Below are 20,175 nucleotides of genomic sequence, written 5' to 3' on the forward strand. Positions count from 1 at the left end.
CAGATACCTTCAGTGAGGTAACTTTGCTTTTAAGATCAATGCGGGAAATGGGTGTTTTGTTAGGCGTGTCTCGGGGGCGTCGTAGAGCCCTCGGCACCGTATCTGAGACTTTGTACCGGTTCATTGGCGGGCATCCCTTCATGCCTGTGTCCGAGGGTATGGACGCAGAAGGTCTCGACCTCGTGCAGATCCCAAGTGGCAAGACACTAGTACGTGCTTCGTGATACTAGGGACGGTTGTATGGGTATCGGGAGTGTCTGAGAGAGAAACTCTGCGTAGTGTGAGCCATGTAGGTGCCATTGTTCCCGGACCGGAACCGGCGTCGAACCGACCCCGGTTCAGCCAACCGGTCCTGCATCGTGTTGAACGGGTTTCGACACTTCCACTCACCCTGCCTCGACACTCCTCCACGACAACGCCGCTCTTCAGTCCCTAGTTACGCACGAGAAGCTCACTGACAAGTTGAAGCCGAGGCTCTGAAATTCGATAGGACGCGTCAGGGTCATCATCTCTGGGGGATTCATCATCATGCGGGGTCCCCTGCAGCAATTCTCTAGATGCGCGCCACGCTGAGATCTGAATGTTTCGTTCTTCCTATCCCGCGCAAGGAGACGGTCAACTCCTGCATCCACTTCTTGGGAATCAATCCATCGCTACAATGGCATTTCTGCCTCAGCATGCTGTAAATGGCAGCGTCGGAAGTCCCATTCAACGGAGGAACAAAGGCTCGCCCTACGCTGCGACGCCGAGTGACCATCCAGAAACCCCCCATCTGCGATACGCGAAACCAGGAAGAGCCGCTCAAGCATGCAGGAAATGTCGACGTCTGAAGGTCAGCGACTCTTTCTGGGAAACTTGGGACACAAAGAGCCACTCTTCTAACATTGACCAGATGCGCTGTGTCATGTCTGCCGACAGCTCGACATGCCGCCGCTGCGAAAGACTCGGACAAGTATGCGAATTCCGTCAAGACGATCAAGCGAAGACAACAGGCACCGGCCACCGTCGTGATCGAGCTCTGTCCTCTCCTCGCCTCGACGATCACAATGGAAACTATGCAAATCAAGCTTCTGCAGTCGGCACAGACAATTTTGGCGCTTTCAATCCGGCTACAAGTTTCCCTTCCAATATAACGTTTTCTCTCGCAACGAGTGACAATCAACTCAATGCCGCTTGTGGTCACCATACTCTTTTGCACGAAGAGCGGATCATATCAGACGCAGGCGATCTGCCATCCATTTATTCGACATCTCCAGTCTCCGCAGTCGTTGGGAATAATGACTCCTATAGTCACAGCAACTCGATGAACGAAGCAATGATTCAGACACCAAGCATGGGGGGTGACCTTACTGAGTCGGATGCAAGGGTTAATGCCCGATCGAAGACGAAGGCACAGTTACCCTTGTCCAGGCGTGATATCAGGGAATTCATTCACATGTATGTCTGACAGCATCTTGTCGCTTTCTTGTTGACATCTTAACACACTCAGATTTCGTGAACGGATTGTGCACTTCATCCCAGTCTTCTGCAAGGAGGATTTTGATGCAGAAACCCTCCTCGACAAGCATCCGAATTTAGCCTACTGCATCTGTTATGTAACCTCCTTCTTCCTTGCTGGTGGCACTTCCACAGCAAACGCGCTTCGGGGCCTGGTCTCGGAGTTTGTTCTTGAGAAGTGCACCAACCCCATTGGCACTTCAGCTGAAAATCTTCAAGATTTCTGTGCTTTGCTAATACTCTATGCGTACGCCCGACCTCCGCCAGCTAACACAGCCACCTGTCACCCAATGCCCACTTCAGTGCTCAAGGCGTTGGTCGAGGGACATGCTATCAATATTGGCATTCATCGATCCGTCGAAGGCGTGAAGGCAGACTTGATATCTGGTAGAAAAGACATCAATAAGACAATAGAGTATAAAAAGTACATCTATTGGCTCTGGCTGTATACGATGGCTCACCAGTGAGTGCCCGAATCCGAAACGCATTACAGAGCGAGCGCTCTTGCTGAAAAAAATCCAAGCACTGCCATTCTAAACAGCAGTCCTCCGAGCATTCGAGGCGATGCTTCCATCCGTATCGCCACAAGCCTCCTGGCCGGAATTGACAAATCTTCTCGGACAAGCAGGATTCTTGGGGAGGTCGAATTGTGTTTACTGTGGGAGAAGGTAAGAGGCACCTGGCCATGCAAAATCGTGATCACGCTGACCGTTCGAGGAAGGCGAGCACGCTAGACTGTCGCCTAAGTGAATGGTGGTGTGCTCCTGAAAGCCTCGAAAGCCTGGATTGTTCCCCCTCTGCCGCACTGGAAGTTGCAGAGATGGAAATTCAAGCCTGGTGCAATAAATGGAACGCATTCATAGCCCGAGGTTTGACGCATCGATTCGCCTGGTACATAAGTCCTTTGATCTGACTTTGCCTGCAGGAGGATTCGGACTCGGACTCGACTTCCACTTTCGATATGCGAGATTCTGCATCATCAGTTATACCCTTCGGTTTGTCCAAGGATCAGCTGGTAATCTCAGCGGCAGCGAAAGAGAATCTGTCAAGCAGTGCGTGCAATATGCTCTTGACATCATAGAATGGGCATTGCATCTTTCCCCGGTCAGCAAGGACGCCTTGAGATATATGAGTGATTTTGGTTTCGTCATGATCGCGTTCGTGGCATTGTTTGTGGTACAGGTGCATCAACATGTCAAGCCCGTATACTCCGAACTGAAGGATGTCTTGGATCGAGTTGAGGCACTGTCAGAATTGATGGCTGATCTCGCATTCAGTCCCAACCACTGCACTGCCCTGCTTGCGCGTTCTCTGAGACGGCGTGCGTTGCAAATACGCCAACATGAGCTCGGAGAGTCTCAAGGTGGAAACGTTCAGGGTGGTGCTCACGAGCCTGACCTCAACTCCGGTCCGCAGGTGGAGGAGGCAGAAACCGTTCCGGTTATCCACGTTAGTCGGGTCGAGGAAGCTCTAGTCTCGGACGGTTTTCTGAGCGATCCATCTCAATGGGACCCAACAGCGTGGTTGACGGAATTCCTCAACGACACAACAGAATGGAACGTTCCATAGATCGGTCTAGTAATGACTACGCGGCCTGGCTCTACCGGTATGAGGGATCATCACAAACCGGGATCACTTGATTCAAAAACCATCTTTTCTCTAAACTCCACTATTCGGATCTGGCCTTCGCAGGAAAGAACTAGTGGCGAGTAACCGGTTCAAGAACCGGCTCCGGCTGGCGATTCGCCGGTGTCTTACACGACATCGGTTTTGAGAGCAGCAAATCTAGTTCATCCTTTCAAATCTCTTTGCTACCCCGTGGGGAATATCTATCACCGCGGGGACCCTGTCAGCTGGAAGATTGTGACACTATCAAACACAATACCTTCCTTTCTGCCCTACTGTTCTTCAAGAGGCAACAGCTCTGACGGGATCCTACACTCTTCTCACATACCATCCTCGCCATGGCAGACCTAGGAGACAAAATAGCTGCATCGGTTGTCGAACATGACGAAGAAACGCAACAGCCAGTCAAAACCAGCAAGCAAGTCGACGAGGCCCATCGCTTTATTCAGGAACACAGTGAAATCGAATGGACCGCCGAAGAAGAAAGGAAACTGCTCTGGAAGATCGATTTACGCGTCATCATAATGGTAAGGCAGATTGAGGTACTTTATTTCCGTAAAACAAATGGTTGACTTGAAATTGAACATATAGCTGGTGATTGCCAATATCTTGACGGGCTGCGATAGCGGAACCTACGGTATTGCGGCGATATTTGGCATGATTCGTGATTTAAAACTTTACACCATCGAAAACCCCGAGACCGGGCAGCTGGACCTGACCAGATACTCCTGGTCAAACTCAATTCTGACATTTGGACTCCTCTTGGTAAGTCTCTGAGGTCTAATTCAACAGCTCTGACGAAAGTTGGGAGACTGACTGCCTGTGTCACAGGGCCAATACCCTCTCCTCCTGCTTGCGCAGAAAGTTCCGATTGGAAAGTATATGACAGGAATCGTCTTGTATACTGGAGCTCTTTCTCTTCTTTTTCTCACCTTGCACAGCTTTGTGGGGACCATGGTTTTGAGGTAAATCCTCAGTTTTCCCCCCTCAACTCGGGCCGTTGACAAATTATCAGATTCTTCTACGGCTTCGCAGGAGCAGGCCTTCCAGCGTGCGTCCTCTTGAGTCCAATGTGGTGAGTCATATATCATGTCTTGTTTGACGCGAGCTCATTGTATTCCCCTAGGTGGACAACTGAAGAACAACCTCTTCGCATCGGACTCTGGATGACTGGCTCCTCTATTGGAGCAATTGTCGGCCAATCGCTGGATTATGCTGCAGCTTCGATCAAGGGAGAATTCCACAACAGCCCATGGAAGTGGATGTACCTGTTACTGGGATCCCTGACCGTCGCATACTCTGTCATCTTTGGTCTTTTCTTCCCAGACAATCCCATGAAAGCTCGCTTCCTAACCGAGCGAGAGCGCAATATTGCCGTGAGGCGGCTGCAAAAGAACCAGACCGGGATTCAAACACGGAAGTTCAAACCCAAGCAGGTCTGGGAAGCGCTGACAGATCCCCAAATCTGGCTCCTCTGCGTGAGTACCTTCGCTTTTGCTTTCGCTACGGCTGCACTTGGCAGGTAAGTTGTTGTCTATGTTGCTCCATCACCATGTTAACTCGAAGCAGCTTCGGTGCCATCGTTCTCGAAGGCTTCGGCTTCTCCGAGTTCAGAACAGTGCAGTTATATATGCCTGCCTCTGGCATTGCCATTATCGCAATGCCGGCCTCCGGGTAAGACGCCATACTGATCACTTGATTGATGAGACCTACCCAAACATGCTGACTTGCACTTGCGCAACCCACTAGGTTTCTCGCGAATAGGTTTCGCAACGCACGCATCATAATCGCCATCGCATTTGTGTTTCCGTCGATTATTGCATATGCCCTCCTTTGGAAGTTGCCCAGGAGTAACCAAGGAGGCCTTTTGGCCTCCCTCTATCTTGTATATGCCCCCGGTGTCTGAATTCCAGCTCCAGTCTTCGACTGTGCTAACGAATCCAGACCGTCCTCTTCTACGGCTCTCTGATCCAGACTTTGGGACTTCTGGCGTCCAACATTGCCGGTTACACAAAGAAAACCACCGCAAACAGCATGATTTTCACTGTGTCCTCAATTGGAGGAATCACCGGACCTTTCGCCTTCAAGGGCAGCCAAGCCGCCGAAGGGTTCCCGACGGGGATGATCATCCTCATGGTGACAATGGCAGCGACAGAGGTCTCGTTGATAGCTCTCCTGTAAGTTTGTTTCTCATCGGATCGTCTACGTGCCAGTTCCACTGACCCGTGCGTTCCGTGCAGATTGTACTACAAGCACTTCAACCATCGTCGCGATCTCGCACAGGCAGCACCAGGTGCCGCAGAGGCTCTTCGGTCCGCATTCACCAAGGAACAGGCTGCGTTCCTGGACCTTACAGAACATCAAAACCCCTACTTCCGTTACTCCTATTGATATCTAGCTTCTGTGATGCGAAAACCAGAGTGGAAGGTCAATGACATGGACGGGCAACACATTGGAAAATGAGCGAGTCTGCGTATGAAACCACCAATTGAGGGCGGAGCGGCAAGAGACTCCCATGCTTTGGTGGTATCGAGTCAATGAAAGGGTTGGGGAAAAAGCCAAGGGCATTGAATGAACCCAGAAATTTGTATCGTGTATGTGTTCTACGAATACGATATTCGGCGCATTATGGCGCGATGTATAGTGGCGGAAGAAAATGAAGTTGCTGAGAAATTTCCTGGTAGCGAAGCTCGCTTGTCCTAACTCCCGCCATCTGATCCACTAGATTTCGTGTCAGATACAGAGATCCCAGCTTTTTGACGCAGGTTCCAGCGAGAATTGGATACTGAAGCCTCTTGGAAGAAATGTTGTCCGGGGTATTGACCCAACGGGGCCGTAACATCTCCGCAGAGGCGCATATACCTCTATTTATCCGTGAAGAATCAATAGTTGAGAGCCAATACATAATCATCTTCCATTCGTTTATCTTGCGTCCGCCGGAGCGGCGAGTCATTGTTCTACTATATACCTTTGCCTGTGATTAGTCGTTCCAGCCTCAGATTCAGGAAACTCATTGAAGCTGCAACGATACAGCCTGTCTATGCACATGGCTCTATATTTCACTTTGCTCCGTCTTCCTTGAGCGTATGTCTCACCAAAAATTCGCACGCCGGCTTGATATATCTCAGGTGCACATTGTCGCCGATCTTGGACATGCCTTCAAAGGCATGCGAGCTTTCTGGGACCACGAGCACTCCAGATGGAATACCGAGCTGCCTCAATCTATCGTGGAACTTGGTTAGTTGCGAAGCCTCAAAGGCTTCATCATTGTCGCCAATCATTTGGAACGTTGGTGGCCAATCGCTGAGGTCCCCGTAGGCCGCACCTGCACCATTGTGTCAGCGGGTCCAAAGAAGCTTCATTTGGAAGACAGGATAAGCATTAAACTCACTGATGAATTCGATCTTTTCTTTGGGAGCACTGCCTTTCTTAGGCAGCTTCCCGTCCTGAAGACCCAGGACAAGAAACTCGGCCATTAGTTCGTTCATGAAAATGGAGATGCCCAACATAGCCCGGGGCAGCATGAAACTCTCGATACCCAGTGATGGCTCGGCGTTGGTCTTGGGGCCGTCAAACATGGCTGACTTGATAAACTCTGGTGTCGGATCCATGGGAACCTGTGCAACGACTGCATCCAGCTTGCCTCCCCCCATCGGGCGACCGAGTCTGCGAGAGTCGAAGAGATCGGTCGGCCCCGCCATAAGCAGCAGAGCTGACGGCTTCTTCTTCCATATTTTCGGCTGTTCTCGAGGGTCAGTTCTTTTCTGTTCCCGACGACGTGATCTGAAAGTCGGAGAGTGTCGGAGAGAACCTACTGTCAAGGACGCCAGATGCGAACCAGCAGAACCACCAAGCACCGCAATCGTATCGGTGTCGACTGTCACATTCACACCCTTTTCCGTCAAGCACCCTTGCAGTTTCTCGCGGATCCACCCCTCTACGGAGCGTATATCCTCCAGTTGTTCGGTGATAAAATCGACCTCGGGGAGCAGACGATAATCGATGGAAACATAGACATAGCCCCTTGACACGAATTCATGCAAGAGCGGCTTGGGGAAGTCCGTGCGAATCCCTCCCATCCAACCACCTCCGTGGATAAAGAGAGCAACTGGCCGCTTGGCGGGTACGCGCTGGGAGTCGCCGTTCGGTAGCGTCTCCCACACCCAGACATCTGCCTCAATCTTGAGACCATCTACCTCCTTGTAGACGAAGGTGTTGACCTGAGGCCAGTCGAACGAGTTGTTGAATTCGTGGACACTCCGGATATGCGCCTTGAAGTCATTATTAATGTCATCGACGACTTGGAGTTCGACTTTGCTCATGTTGTCGTTGGGGTTGCGTGGTTCGAGCTTCTGTGAACTTGAAGGACACTGACTTTGTCAATGCTTGGGAGACAACAAGGCATCAATTCAATTGATATATGTACTTCCCGTCGCTCTCTTCCCCAGGATACTTCTCCACATTGTTCCTGGTGCCTGAACCGGAAGCTTATGGCACGTGAGCGAACCGGAGGGACAAGACTCAGTCGGAACCGGCTCGGCCTTGAGCCCAACAACCGCGGCGCCATATTTCAGCACTCTTTGGCCAGAATGTCGGCCCCGTACCTCAGCACTCAATGTCCGCGAGAGAAGCCTCGGCACCATATACACGGAGACCTTGATCGTCCGTCAGAAGCACCGAAGACGTCCGCCAGTTGCGGGGGGAGCGAGGCTGAATGACCCTGAAAATGCCTTACATAATCGCCAAGCATTTGTATACCGAAACCAGACTAGCGTTCCCCAGGTTCAAGAATGCCAAGCTCATGCCAAGCTCATGCCAAGCTACTGGGAATCCTTTTAAACGCCTTCCATACTTGGCATCTACAAGCAACATCCAACAACCAGCTGAGGTCGACATCTAATCTGATATCTCGCTCCTTTCGGCACAAAGAAACCCATTTTCCCAGAGGCTACAGTTGTGCCGATGATTTCAGCTCTGACAAATACACGTGTTTCCATTGGTCGACGCACTGGGGACAACCACCTTGGCTCGTATGATATCAGCGCAGCCAGCATGCGCTCAGCCTCAGTTCAGCCGCCGGCACGGAGACGCAACCAGCACACGCAAGCTTTTGCTGGGCAGGGGTTTCGGTTGTCACAGCAATGAGGAATGAGGTACTATAAGACCCGAGCTGCAGCCACAATGCAGCTCGACGTTCTTCCCCCCATAGAACTCTCAGTTTCACAACGTGGTGTTCGGGTGTACGAAATTGAAGGGACTTCTTTTGCCAGCAATATGAAGGCGCTCATGAGACAAGTTGCATATTCCTGGACTCTGTTATGTGAGTGGCTGAAATGAACAAGTACCTTTCCTTCCCTGGATGAGCTGACGGAGAACCGAACAGCACTCGCAGCCCATGCTGTCGCCAAACAGGCTCAATTCTACGAGAAATCAGAGAATTACGGGGTTGCCATATCTTCCACAGGCAACAACGGCAAAGTCGACGCTGAAGAGTTCAACCTGCAGATATCGGCGCCCGTGTCTTACGGTTGGGCTGCAGTAGGCACAGGCAACCATATGCATGACTCTCTCATGTTCATCATATATCCTTCTGGCCAAGGCGATGGTGAGCACTATCGTTCCGCTTCCTGTACAGATTATAATCCTGTCAGGCACTGACACGCACGTACAGGAGTCACTCTCAGCGTGAGGACCACGAGGTTCGTACCACACACCACATAGATCCACCACCGCCAGTCCCTAGAACTGATCCCCCTTATCTAATAGTGGCCACGACACTCCGGAGTCCGTGTCGGGTGTCAATGCAACCGTGCTGAGCTCCGAGGTCGCAAACGGGAAGATGACAGCAACCATACAGTGGCACCAAAGCTCAAGCCACAAGTTCAACACAGTCGATGTCACAGACACGAAACAGCCATGGATATGGGCAGTAGGCCCAAGCAAGCAAATCCGGTCCAACTCCATCGATGCAGACATTGACCAGCATTCACACTACGGTCAGTCTGAGCACTTTGGGAGCACAACCTGTGACAATATTATTGATACCCCTCGGCAGGTGTCTTCTTCGTCGACATGACCGCCACGCAGAATGCAGTCGCCACCGTCCCAAGCATTTCCGGCATGTCCAGCATCTCTGCAGAAGGTCAGCCCGGCTACTACCACAGCCTCGTCTATACACACGCGATCCTCCTGGGCGTTGCGTTTGTGATTGTGTTCCCCGTGGGTGTCCTCGGCCTGCGGTGGAAATGGTTGATCGCGTTCAAGGTGCACTGGATGCTCCAGCTCTTCGCCACGGTCGGGGCATACCTTGGCCTGGCCGTGGCGATTTTCCTGAGCATCACCGGTGTGGAATACACGGCGTTCAACGAGACCCATCAGATCCTGGGGATCTCCGTCGTCGCCGCCCTCTCCTTTCAGGTCGTCATGGGTTATGTCCACCACGTCAACTACAAGAAAGTCGGCCGTCGCACGGTCCCGTCGTATTTCCACATCTGGCTCGGACGCGTCCTCATCTACGCGGGCATGGTCAATGCGATTCTGTAAGTCACATTAGAAGTCGTCGTCAACGGACCAAAGGAGAATTAACTAATACGCACTTCTCAAACCCCACAGGGGCGCCCTGCTCAGCGACGACACGGGCATCGCCGTCGCCGTCGGCATCGTCTCGGCCGTGCTGGCCCTCGGGCTCGAGTTCATGGCACTCCGCCACCGCCGACAGTACAGCAGAGTCAATCACTCTTCAAAGAACTCATCCAACATCGCCCTCCACATGATGCAAGAACAAGAAGAACTACTCTAGGATGGAAAAAGGCAGCGGGCGGTAGAGGGGGTAATACCTAGAAAAGAAGAGAAAACACCAGCGATAAAGACAAAGAACAACGGTTGTTTGAAATTTGCGGGGCGAGAAGAGAAGACAAGTCAAGTCTAGCTGGAGCATCCCTGGGGCGAGGGCGGGGGGGAGTATGTCGATGGTCATTTTGATCGTTCCGTCGCGTTAGTTCAAGACAACAAGAACGTTTGTAAGGCACGGGAAGTATGTTTTCATAATAGTATATATCGAATAACATATTTCTCGTCGGCGTCGAGGCTTGATCCCCCCTTAAGCCCGTCTCCGTTTTCAAGCTCGAGTATCTTCACATCCATGACAACACGTCGAGAGAACCAATCCTGACCGGGCTTGATTGCCACCATTGACTCTACGAATCTCTGTCGCAAATAGTAGAGAGCTCGCACGAACAGTTGCTCTTCAACACATGTTGAGGTCCACCAGGCCCTCGTTTATATACACACTCATCGTGATGTGGCTCCTCGTCGTCAACTTTCGTCAGCAAAGAAGGTTACGTGTATCTCTTTGATCTGATACAAGGGCCGGTGGCACCCGGCCTGTCGTAACAGGTAGTAACAAGTCCAGTTGCCGCGCCGGCAAATCTATCGTCCATGGCTGTGACATTCTCTCTTTTTCCTCACCTATGAGAGATCCTTGGCTCCTTGGAAGCCATGTATCCGCCGAAGGTCGCGACGGCCGACATGAAGAAGGCCGCTATGCCACACGCACCCTGTATGTCGTGCTTCAGAACGGCCCAAAGAATCCCAAACACTAGAGTTGCAGCGATGACGAGCAATATAGCGTTCTTGAGCCGGTCGCGGTCCCAACCTTCTTCAAACTCCATCCCCCATGCCTCGACCGCCTCGGCTCCAGTGGTGGCGATACACTGACCGAATCGTTTGGGAACCTGGTTGAGAACCCGGGTACTTACTTTATTGATGCACTCCGGGTGTTGAAAGAGGTGCGTAAGGTAGTTTGTCCCGATGGGAGGAGTATACGGCGACGGGCGAGGAGTGCAATGATACAGGTTGTCGTTGGCAGGTGGAATGCATTTGCAATCGGCACTTGCCCCGTGGCACGCATAGTGTCTCAGGTCGACAAAGTCCGAAGCATCCACAAGAAAATGAGCTAGTGATACCCGTATCACTGTCCTTGGCCAAAACTGCGAGAAGCCAATGCTCCGCTCGGTTGCATACTTTCGCCGCAACAGCTGGAAGAGTTGTTGGTCGTTGACCACGTAATTGGGATGCCGAGCTGACCCTGGTGTTTGTAGAAGCTGTTGGTGGTAGAGTCTGAAGCCAGATAACTTTTCGGGAATACACAAGAGGAGATAACAGACCAGCGAAGCTGCGGTTTGCCCTTGTGAACTGAAGTTTACAGGGGAAGATAGAGGTTGAGAGGGAACCTGCACGGGACCTCCGGGGATGGAGCTGGGAGTATGAGTCTGGGATCGAAGCCCGGCTGAAGAAGACGTGGGTGCCGCAGGCCCCTGCGTTGTATTGGTCGATTGTTGCGCAGAAAACGAACCTGCCGTGAGTTTGGATGAGATCCAGGCTCCTAAGTCTGGCCACGATAGTCCGAGCCGGCTGGCACACGGGGAAGCCTCTTCTCGCAGCTGTGATTGCAGGCACTCCAAGCTCCCTGGTGTGATCTCTGTATACCAGTCTGACAGGCTCGATCCACAAGAACACTTCCAAGTCACAAGCCGTGCTGGGGCCGCAGAGCGCGATCTTGGTTGAGTCCCATTGATTCGTTCTTCGAGCTCCTCAAATGAAGATTGTGGATGCCCCATCATATCTGTTGGGGTCGGGCTATCGGGTGGTGTTGGACGGTGATCTGGAAATCCGCTATCGCGTGATTTTTCTGAAAGCCCGTGCAGAAGTTTCTCGTTCTTAGATTTTTGACTCAGAGGCTCTTTCAATAGTTCTTGCTCGCCCTCATAGAAGCTTGTTAAGTCGGAAACCTCCATCTGGTCAGCTAAGACAATCCAGAGCTTACAAGTCGTCCAAAGTATGTAGAGGGCACCAATGATGTGACTGGAAAGGATAAACAAGGCAGGCCATAATCGCAGCCTCAAGCTCCAGCCTCCTGTTCCTTGGTTTCTTGAACCTCCCAAGTCATGAAGGTCGCTGGCTGATCGTGTGGCTTCAACGCTGACAATCACATTGCTCAAAACATGGTATAGTCCATCAGTGACAAGAAACATCAGTTTCACGGCTGCTGTGACGGACATGTAGGCCGGTCGCTGTAGATATATAATACGGGGCAAGACTTCTCCTGATGTTAGCCTCTCTGTCATCGAATCTTTCAATAGGTCGAGTTCCCAACACTGGCACCAGAATATGAGCTGGTAGAGTAGAGCAGGAACAAGAAAAATCTCCGGGGTGCCGAGAATACAGCCGACCAATTGGTTTGATATGTGATACCGTCCGTTGGTCCCAGCTGCAGCCCAGAATGCCACGATGCCAATGGCCGGTGCTAGGTACAGGACCGTGAGGGGTAGGACAGAGTACCATCTCAAGATGAGAGGCAAGGGATCGGATTGTTTTGCAATCCTGGGTCGAGCAGTGTCCATTTTGCTCAACTCTCGATTTCAGAGATCCCGAGGAGTAAGTCGTCAGCTGGGACGGGTGCGAAAGGCGGGAAGAAGGAAATGGAATAAACCAGTCGCTGTCAGCGAGGCTATATTGAGGGTGAAGTCTGACTTCCGGTGTCAACTTCGGTCCACGCGGTATGTGGAGCGTGTGCAAGGCTTAAAAGATGATGGTGAATGCATAGCCGCTGAGGATGTTCTTGGAGTGTTCCAGAAAGGGCATTTCACGATCAGGCTGAAACGGTGTCGTAGATGGCTGCAATTGTAAAACAAAGTGGATTGGAGAACTGAATGGGTTTCATGAACGTAGCCTTAGCAACCAGAATCGAGTATTTGAGGATTGGAGACGATGAGACAACGTGAATGAAAAGAATAGGAATTGATACCCTGGACTGCGATGACGCTGTACAGTGTCGCCCTTGAGATGGCGAGGCTGAATTTAATGCATCTGGGAGTCGGAGGCATTCGAGCACATAGTGGAGATGCTAGTCCGATAGTAGTTAGTAAGTACCAGGCTAGTGATGATTAGCGCATATTATGATTCAGATTAGCGAGGCTAGCGCGCTTAACGAGGACTATTCAGGCCACCCACCAGGCGGAGCCCGTATTAAGTAAGACCCCCACATCCATACTTAGTACCTAGTACAGAGATCTTTGTCGTCTCTTTTCTTCCAGACACCTGTGCATCAATGCACCTCAGCCCAGGGTAAGAAGAGATCTCGAAGGCCAGAACCTGATCATCATGAAACTCGTCATATCTGGCGCCACCGGGTTCGTCGCGACAGAACTGATCCGCCAAAGCCTGAGCAGTCCGAGCATAACGTCCGTGGTGGCCTTGGCTCGTCGCCCGATCACGGTGCCCGACAACCTGGGGCCTGAGGCAGACACATCCAAGTTGGAGAGCGTAGTTCTTGAGGACTTTGCAAAGTACCCGGATCATGTGAAGAAGCAATTGGAGGATGCAGATGCTTGTATTTGGTTTGTTTGCGCCTCTGCCTAGTTGTGCTTGCGCCGTACATCAAGCTGGCAGCGAGAATCGAGGCTGAAGCCGCCAAATTTAGGACCCTCGCAATCACCCCCAGCAAATCCAAGTCCAAGCCCTGGGACGAAGTCTATCGAGTTTGCCATGAGTACACCCTGGTTGGCCTCGAAGCCATATGTGAGGCCCGCAGCTCGGCAAGCAGATCGACCCCCTTCCGATTCCTGTACATGAGCGGCATGGCCGCGGAGCGAGACCAGACAAAACCACCCATGTTCATGCCAAAATACTGCTTGATGCGTGTGAGTTCCTAGCGTTGACCTCACAAGCCGAGAAGCGCCTGACCTTTCCTCGACAGGGCGAGACCGAGAATCAAATCCTGGCCTTCGCGTCTTCCCATCCAGGCGAGATGGAAGTCACCGTCGTGAAACCAGGACTGATTACGCAGCCAGGCAGTATCCTCAATTGGCTGAAAGCCACTCTACTATGGTTCGTGGCTTCGTGGCCTTGCGTGAGCGTCGTGGAAGTCTCGGCTGCCATGCTGGACCAAGTGGTCAATGGGTTCGAGAAGGATCCGTTGCAGAATCAAGACTTGGTCAGAATTGCTCAACGCGTGCTGGGCGAGAAGGATAGCTGAGCTTCATGCTGGGCTTTCAAAGCAGGCGGGCAGAGGTGGGCACAATGCTGGGCACTTCGATGCTCTTATTTTGGCGTGTGGTGGGAGGATAGGAACGAATGCAAGCCGCAGAAAACCATCCCATAACTGGAATATTGGTGCTATCTTCCAAATTCGATATCACCAGAGGCATGTCCGTCCTGTTCGGCAACACCTAGCAGATATTGTCCTCCCTTGGCGAAAACCTGCATGATGCTTGTTGTAAGTCGTGGCGCCATCAAACGCCTCACAATCTACCTTTGATCCTCTCCCCAAAGCCAATAAACTCCACGCTTTTCGAAACAGCCTTCTCGGTCACTAGAACACCCAACGGTAACTAGCATACCTTCCTGCAGTCTCGCTTTTTCTGATAATCTTAACCACGTTGCCTCTCTTCAAGCCCAAATATTTGGCCACAGGGTCACTGAATTGGATGCGGGGCAACTGCGTCTCCTTCAAGCGGTACCGGTCCAGGAGCACTTTCTTCTCTTCTGCGCTCAAGAGGACATGTTTAGGCACTAATTCATGTCGTGTGATATTGACGAGAAGGTCTTGCTCTTGGAACCACTCAGCGGTTATTCCTCGCTCGGTGAGAGGCTCGAAGGCGCGCAAGGCCGCAGCCGTCACAGGCCCAATGGTAATAAAGATGCCCGTGGTGAACTTATTCGCATCGAGGTGCTGGGCAAATGCGCGGAGATGTTTGATACCGATGGTGGTTTCGGGACTAAATTCGACCCAGATCGTGCCGGCTGTGGTTTGTGGATTGGGATTGGTTTTCGTGGCTCGAGGGGTGTCACGTTTGATCATCTCTTCGGTAGGGACCGCTTGGAGTTTCATGAGTCTCCTCCTGTTGAATGTGAGAATCATGAGCAAGTCGTTTGGGGTTTCACCCCGACTCACTCAGCATAACCACTTTGTGGATCGCCAAACTTGCGCTGGAACTGATCGCGTGAGATTTTCAGCTCATCCTCAGCAATCGCGTAGCCCTGGTAATTTGGTCAGTCTCGGCACGAAGGGGTAGAGCCACCCTGTTCCTTCCATACTCTGTCGACGAGCATCTCCAACACGGTCCTCCACGTTCGCCATAATCTAGTAACCTCTTTTTCAGCTTCGACGGAGAGTTTCGGCCTGTCATCGAGATCCATATTGGTGGAGCTAGTAGGAGGACACGGATCGAAGCCTGACGGGAAGTTGTTTGAAGAATTACTCTAGGTGTCTTTGTGAAATGTCTTCGTCGATGCGCAACCGCAGGCGGAGGAAAATTCTGGATAATCTTCGGTGGAGGAACCAGTGGCCCGCAATCTTTGTCGGAACGGAAGATATTTTCGCCGCCCAACCGACTACCTATCGAGCTATGTAGGTATTAGGTACCGATTAGGTACATGATTCTGTTCCACCTCGAATGTTACGCTTGCTTGCTATCTCAGGGCTTTTGTTTGCCAGCACGCCCTTTTCTGCTGCTGGCAGTCTGCTCAAGAACGAGAGTCCACTGCCAATATCCTATCCACAAACTCGTCGTCTCGCCAAAAGGTCGCTCGGCTCGTCGCTGCAGGCTGGCCCACAGGGCATCACGTCCGAGAGTCTTATGCCCTGTCGATTCCAGACAGCGGCCTGCAGGCACATCAGCGGAAGTTTCTGGGCTAGCTAGAAGACACTTACCGCCGTCATTCTCTGACCAGAGCTATTGAGAACGTGGTCTCCCATGGACCAGGCTTGGGCCTTTACGAGCCAGACTCGAAGTTTAACCGTGCAGTCATTCGCTCGAATCATAGCTCCTAGCGGGATAGAAAACCTGACCTCAAAATGCCATACGTCGTCGCGCGACATCACGGATTCAGATGCGTTCCCCTCGACGAGCGTCTGAATGTCATTGGTGGACAGATACAAGTAGGTTGCAAGCACTCCAAACTCGACGTAACGCAAGTTCGGATACTCATTCATCCCCATCGCTTGCCCATCGAAGTCGATGAACCGGGAGGGTCGATCGTTTTTGTTGATGACCCATGAGCAGACCTGGCGGCGAGCAGGGATGGGAAGAGGCAGTCTGAGCGATATCCTGTTCACGCCTCGTCGATAATTTCCCTCGACAAAGATTGGACAGTTGACTGCATAAGGTTGAGCATCTAGCTTGATTTCCTTACTGACACTCAAAAGAGCGAGAGGGTGACGAGGGGTGAATTTCATATGGAACCGTTCGGAGCCCACATCACCACCATTCTCACATCGCATTCGTGGCAAGACATCGTGTTTAAGATCGATCTTGCTGAAGACTTCTTTGTAGATTCTGATTTGGATCTCTTTGGGAAGACTCGTGAAGGTGGTTGCTCCAGTTTCTGCTGGAAAGGTATCGGGTGGAAGAGGTACTGGCGCCATGTCAATCTCAGGGAAAGAGCCCTCTTCTGGGCAGTTTGCGCCCCGGAGAAGTGATTCGAACGATGTGGACTCAAAGCTGGAGACTGGAGCGGGCGCCGCTGGGCAATACGAAATGATGGTGACAATATCATTCGAGAGACAGTGCAGGGAGAGTGTTGGGGACACGGCGCAATTTTGACAACGAGCATGAGGGAATAAAGGGCGACCGCAACGGGGAATAGGTAATAGAAGCAAGGAAAGACGACATCATAGGCAACGTTGACGTGGGACGATATTTGTTGGCGCGACCTAAACAAATGCCCCGTCAGATTTCCCATACCATCGATAGATCCCAGATTCACCACCGACCTTCTGAATTTGAAGAACCAGGAAATCAGATCTCGCTGTCAGTCGCCTCCATCTCCTTCTGCCTACCCAGACTCTGCGCCATGTTCTTTAGCTGGACCGTGTACACCTGTTGTATTCCACCAGGTCGGGCGCATGTTCTGGCAGGCACAAAGGATTGAATTCCAGGAAGGGCTCATTGTTGCTGTTCCAGAGACTTCCAGAGAGCTAACTTCACCAATATTTTTGCAGTTTAACTTGGTGAAACAATTGCACTCCTCTCCAGATGCCCGAATCCTCAGTCGACATGATGCGGTTGGTCCTCGATGCTCTATACCGAAGATTTCAAAGCGCCCTCCTCGCCCTTGGGCAGAGAGACCTCCGAGTCGACACCAAGAGCCACATGTATTGACAACAACGGCTGAGCTCAAGAATTCAAAAGACCTTTGCTTGACAGCCCAGTCTAATGTGTTTGCGGGATTATACCAGAGTTGACTTAACGCGAAGCTGCCATCCACGGTGTCCAGTTTGTGCGTAGCATGTTTGTTTGTCACGCATTTTCAGCTCATCTCCGCCTAGATGGTGCTTTGCACTTGATGCACCTTGTCGTCACAATGTGCAGGCTCTGTATGATTTGTGTGGGGCGTGATCGCTGACGCCGCTCGGCTGGACGCGATTACTGACCACTGAAAATACCAAATTCGCAGAGAGCTGCACCCTTGCTCCTGATTGTCTGAATAGCATGACTGCGGATGCGCCATTATCTCCATGTCTGGGAGATGTGGCTACATGACTGGGGGGGGTTCTGCCTTGCAACATGATTGAATGGACACGCATCAGAGTTCATGGTGCACGGCTCGACACAAGCTCTTCGGTCGACCATAGAGCAGAGGGTGTATTGTGCCTTTTGGTCTACCGTATATCATCTACGGCGAGCTGCATGGATGGCGGGACGAAATCCCTCCGGCCGACCACAGTCCGCGAACCGCCATTCACAAGATGCCACGGAACTGTCACTGTCACTCGAAATTCCCAAAATAATTTTACTCCACACCGACTCGAAAACAACCCGCAACTGCGACTTAAAGACGAGCCCTGTCCTCATTCTCATTCTCATCACTAGCACCTCATCACCTTGTCTCAACGGCTAGACAGATCACTCTCTCTGTGTGTCACTCCGCCTGTCACTCAAGACTCTGGCTGCTCCCACGTGCCCCTCACTGAGTCCTTCTCTCAACCTGTCATCCCCTAGTATGGATTAGAACAATATATATTTGAGCCTGACTATCTGTACCACGATCTGTCCATCGGTAACTCATTGTTTGGTATCTGCGACCACTGTCATCAACATGGCCGACGTCGACACTCCTCCTGCCACTGATGGCGCCCACAAGCGACCCGAGAAGCCCGACGAAGCCAAGTTCAAGGAGGACCTTGCGAAGGCCGAAAAAGACCACGAGGCTGCCCAAGCCCGCTTTGTACGTTTCTCTTCGCGAGCACATACAATACAGGGGACTCGTTAACTGATTCTTTGCAGAATGCCATCCGAGCCAAGCTAGACAGCGCCCGTCCTGGAAAATCAACTCCCGCCAACGATCGCTTCAAAGAACTGGTTGAAGAACAAAAGTCCATCCGTCAGAAGCAGCAGGAACACAAGGCGGCCAAAGCCGGGCAACAGGAAAAGTTCAACCAGAACGATGCCTTGATCAAGAAGCTATTTGCCGAGCAAAAGGAAGCTCGCAACCGAGCCGGATTCAAGAGCCCCGAGGAGATCGATGCCAAGATCGACAGTATCACCAAGCAAGTCGACTCGGGCCACATGAAATTGGTGGACGAGAAGAAGGCGCTCGCTGAGATCTCTGCCCTTCGCCGCCAAAAAAAGGGCTTCGTCGGCCTGGACGACTTGCAAAAGAAGATCGACGAGAAGAAGGCGGAAAATGCCGAACTCAAGAAATCGTTTGACAACCCCGAGTCCCGTGCCTTGTCCCAGAAGTTTGAAGACAATCAGAAAGAGCTCGACGAAATCAAGGCTGCACGCGAAGACACCAACAAAAACTACGACACCTTGAAGGCAGAGCGCGACCGCTTGTACGAGGAACAGCAGGCAACCTATGCAGCCATCAGGAAGGTCAAGGACGACTACTATGCCCAGAGAAAGGCTTACAAGGAGTACGAAGACATGATCTACCAGCAACGGAGAGAACGACAAAAGGCTGAGCGTGACGCGTACGAGAAGGAGAAGCGCCGCCGCATCGCTGAGCAGAAGCTCGAGGAAGCCTCCGAACCCGCTTTCTTGGACCAAATCCGCACCGCTGAAGGACTGATCCGCCACTTCGATCCGACCTACCACACCGACGAAGGCGACAAAGGTCCCGGCCAATTTGCGGCCACTGCTCAACGAACCGTCGACGAATCCGGCTTCAAGGGCATGAAAGTGATGAGAAAGGAGGACGAAGACTTCTTCGTCGGCAGTGGCGGCAAGAAGAAAGGCAAGGGCAAGAAGGGAGCCGCCGCCCCCGCCGACTCGGGCAAACTCAACATGAACATTGGTATCATTGAGGAACTAGCCAAAGTCGGAGTCGACCCGCCAAGCACACAGACCGATGTCCCTGCTGTGGTTGAGAAGCTCAAGGAGAAACTGGCCGCCTGGAAGAAGGACCAGGACACGCAAACCCGAAAGGTAAGATCTATCCTGTGCTACGTGTTTGATAACCGTGCTGACTTCTTGCCTCAAGAATATTGAAAAAGCGAAGAAGGAAATCGAAAAGCTCGAACAAGAGGCCCTCGACGCCTCCAACGCAACTCCCTCGACAAGTGCCCGAAACGGTCGTCACAATCACGCAAAGAAGGTGGCCGCCAAGGATGTGGGCGTGAACGGACCCGTCTCGGCCGAGGGTGAGTTGGCTCAGGAGAAAGACGCCGTGGCCGACGTGAGCAAGGAGCTCCAGGAAGCCAAGATTGAGGACAAGGAGAACGAGGCGGTCGAAGCGTCACAGTGATGATGCCATCGTGTACAGGGGCATCACACAGCGGCCACGACCCACCTCGCATGCTTGTGTTTGTTTTTGCCGGTCCCCGAGTCTTGCAAGCCCGAGGGACCATCGATGCATTGGGAGGCAGGGGTTGTTGTGAGTCCAGTAAAAGAATGTCACAAGGCACCCGGGGTCAAAAAGGAAAAGCAAAGCATTGCCAGTCTATGCAAATGAATTAGCGTTGCGACATTTGAAGGGAAGAGGAGTCCCAGCAAAGGGGTCTTTTTACAGAGATCCAAACCTTTTGATCTGATACAGAAAACCCAAGAA

The 20,175-nt window shown here is 51.9% G+C and overlaps 9 protein-coding genes across 9 annotated transcripts; 5 read left to right on the plus strand and 4 right to left on the minus strand.

The window, feature by feature from the left end:
• Window positions 1–658: 658 nt before the first annotated feature.
• AYL99_09675 (hypothetical protein) lies at window positions 659–3,066 on the plus strand (the record flags this gene model as incomplete). The annotated part of the gene is made up of 6 exons (XM_018841182.1): window positions 659–832; window positions 893–1,437; window positions 1,490–1,960; window positions 2,021–2,165; window positions 2,219–2,366; window positions 2,423–3,066. The coding sequence occupies 6 exons, from the start codon at window positions 659–661 to the stop codon at window positions 3,064–3,066; spliced, it is 2,127 nt and encodes a 708-aa protein (XP_018689863.1).
• Window positions 3,067–3,461: 395 nt separating this feature from the next.
• Window positions 3,462–5,514, plus strand: AYL99_09676 (hypothetical protein; the record flags this gene model as incomplete). Its single annotated transcript, XM_018841183.1, has 10 exons — window positions 3,462–3,650; window positions 3,715–3,888; window positions 3,955–4,001; window positions 4,065–4,088; window positions 4,139–4,198; window positions 4,250–4,645; window positions 4,693–4,797; window positions 4,888–5,008; window positions 5,068–5,300; window positions 5,364–5,514. 10 exons carry the CDS (start codon window positions 3,462–3,464, stop codon window positions 5,512–5,514), a joined length of 1,500 nt encoding a protein of 499 aa, XP_018689864.1.
• Window positions 5,515–6,182: 668 nt separating this feature from the next.
• Window positions 6,183–7,445, minus strand: AYL99_09677 (hypothetical protein; the record flags this gene model as incomplete). The annotated part of the gene is made up of 3 exons (XM_018841184.1): window positions 6,183–6,448; window positions 6,515–6,863; window positions 6,939–7,445. 3 exons carry the CDS (start codon window positions 7,443–7,445, stop codon window positions 6,183–6,185), a joined length of 1,122 nt encoding a protein of 373 aa, XP_018689865.1.
• An 859-nt stretch (window positions 7,446–8,304) lies between these two features.
• On the plus strand, window positions 8,305–9,922 carry AYL99_09678 (hypothetical protein; the record flags this gene model as incomplete). The annotated part of the gene is made up of 6 exons (XM_018841185.1): window positions 8,305–8,443; window positions 8,507–8,728; window positions 8,795–8,822; window positions 8,890–9,119; window positions 9,179–9,662; window positions 9,736–9,922. The coding sequence occupies 6 exons, from the start codon at window positions 8,305–8,307 to the stop codon at window positions 9,920–9,922; spliced, it is 1,290 nt and encodes a 429-aa protein (XP_018689866.1).
• Window positions 9,923–10,586: 664 nt separating this feature from the next.
• On the minus strand, window positions 10,587–12,524 carry AYL99_09679 (hypothetical protein; the record flags this gene model as incomplete). Its single annotated transcript, XM_018841186.1, has 1 exon — window positions 10,587–12,524. One exon carries the CDS (start codon window positions 12,522–12,524, stop codon window positions 10,587–10,589), a length of 1,938 nt encoding a protein of 645 aa, XP_018689867.1.
• A 760-nt stretch (window positions 12,525–13,284) lies between these two features.
• Window positions 13,285–14,158, plus strand: AYL99_09680 (hypothetical protein; the record flags this gene model as incomplete). Its single annotated transcript, XM_018841187.1, has 3 exons — window positions 13,285–13,520; window positions 13,604–13,823; window positions 13,880–14,158. The coding sequence occupies 3 exons, from the start codon at window positions 13,285–13,287 to the stop codon at window positions 14,156–14,158; spliced, it is 735 nt and encodes a 244-aa protein (XP_018689868.1).
• Window positions 14,159–14,423: 265 nt separating this feature from the next.
• AYL99_09681 (hypothetical protein) lies at window positions 14,424–15,321 on the minus strand (the record flags this gene model as incomplete). The annotated part of the gene is made up of 4 exons (XM_018841188.1): window positions 14,424–14,430; window positions 14,523–15,023; window positions 15,077–15,162; window positions 15,220–15,321. 4 exons carry the CDS (start codon window positions 15,319–15,321, stop codon window positions 14,424–14,426), a joined length of 696 nt encoding a protein of 231 aa, XP_018689869.1.
• Window positions 15,322–15,676: 355 nt separating this feature from the next.
• AYL99_09682 (hypothetical protein) lies at window positions 15,677–16,549 on the minus strand (the record flags this gene model as incomplete). The annotated part of the gene is made up of 2 exons (XM_018841189.1): window positions 15,677–15,787; window positions 15,836–16,549. 2 exons carry the CDS (start codon window positions 16,547–16,549, stop codon window positions 15,677–15,679), a joined length of 825 nt encoding a protein of 274 aa, XP_018689870.1.
• A 1,673-nt stretch (window positions 16,550–18,222) lies between these two features.
• AYL99_09683 (hypothetical protein) lies at window positions 18,223–19,872 on the plus strand (the record flags this gene model as incomplete). The annotated part of the gene is made up of 3 exons (XM_018841190.1): window positions 18,223–18,351; window positions 18,411–19,553; window positions 19,609–19,872. The coding sequence occupies 3 exons, from the start codon at window positions 18,223–18,225 to the stop codon at window positions 19,870–19,872; spliced, it is 1,536 nt and encodes a 511-aa protein (XP_018689871.1).
• Window positions 19,873–20,175: the final 303 nt, after the last annotated feature.

Source organism: Fonsecaea erecta (assembly GCF_001651985.1).
Source record: "Fonsecaea erecta strain CBS 125763 chromosome Unknown Scaff9, whole genome shotgun sequence".
In the NCBI taxonomy this organism is placed as follows: Eukaryota; Fungi; Ascomycota; class Eurotiomycetes; order Chaetothyriales; family Herpotrichiellaceae; genus Fonsecaea; species Fonsecaea erecta.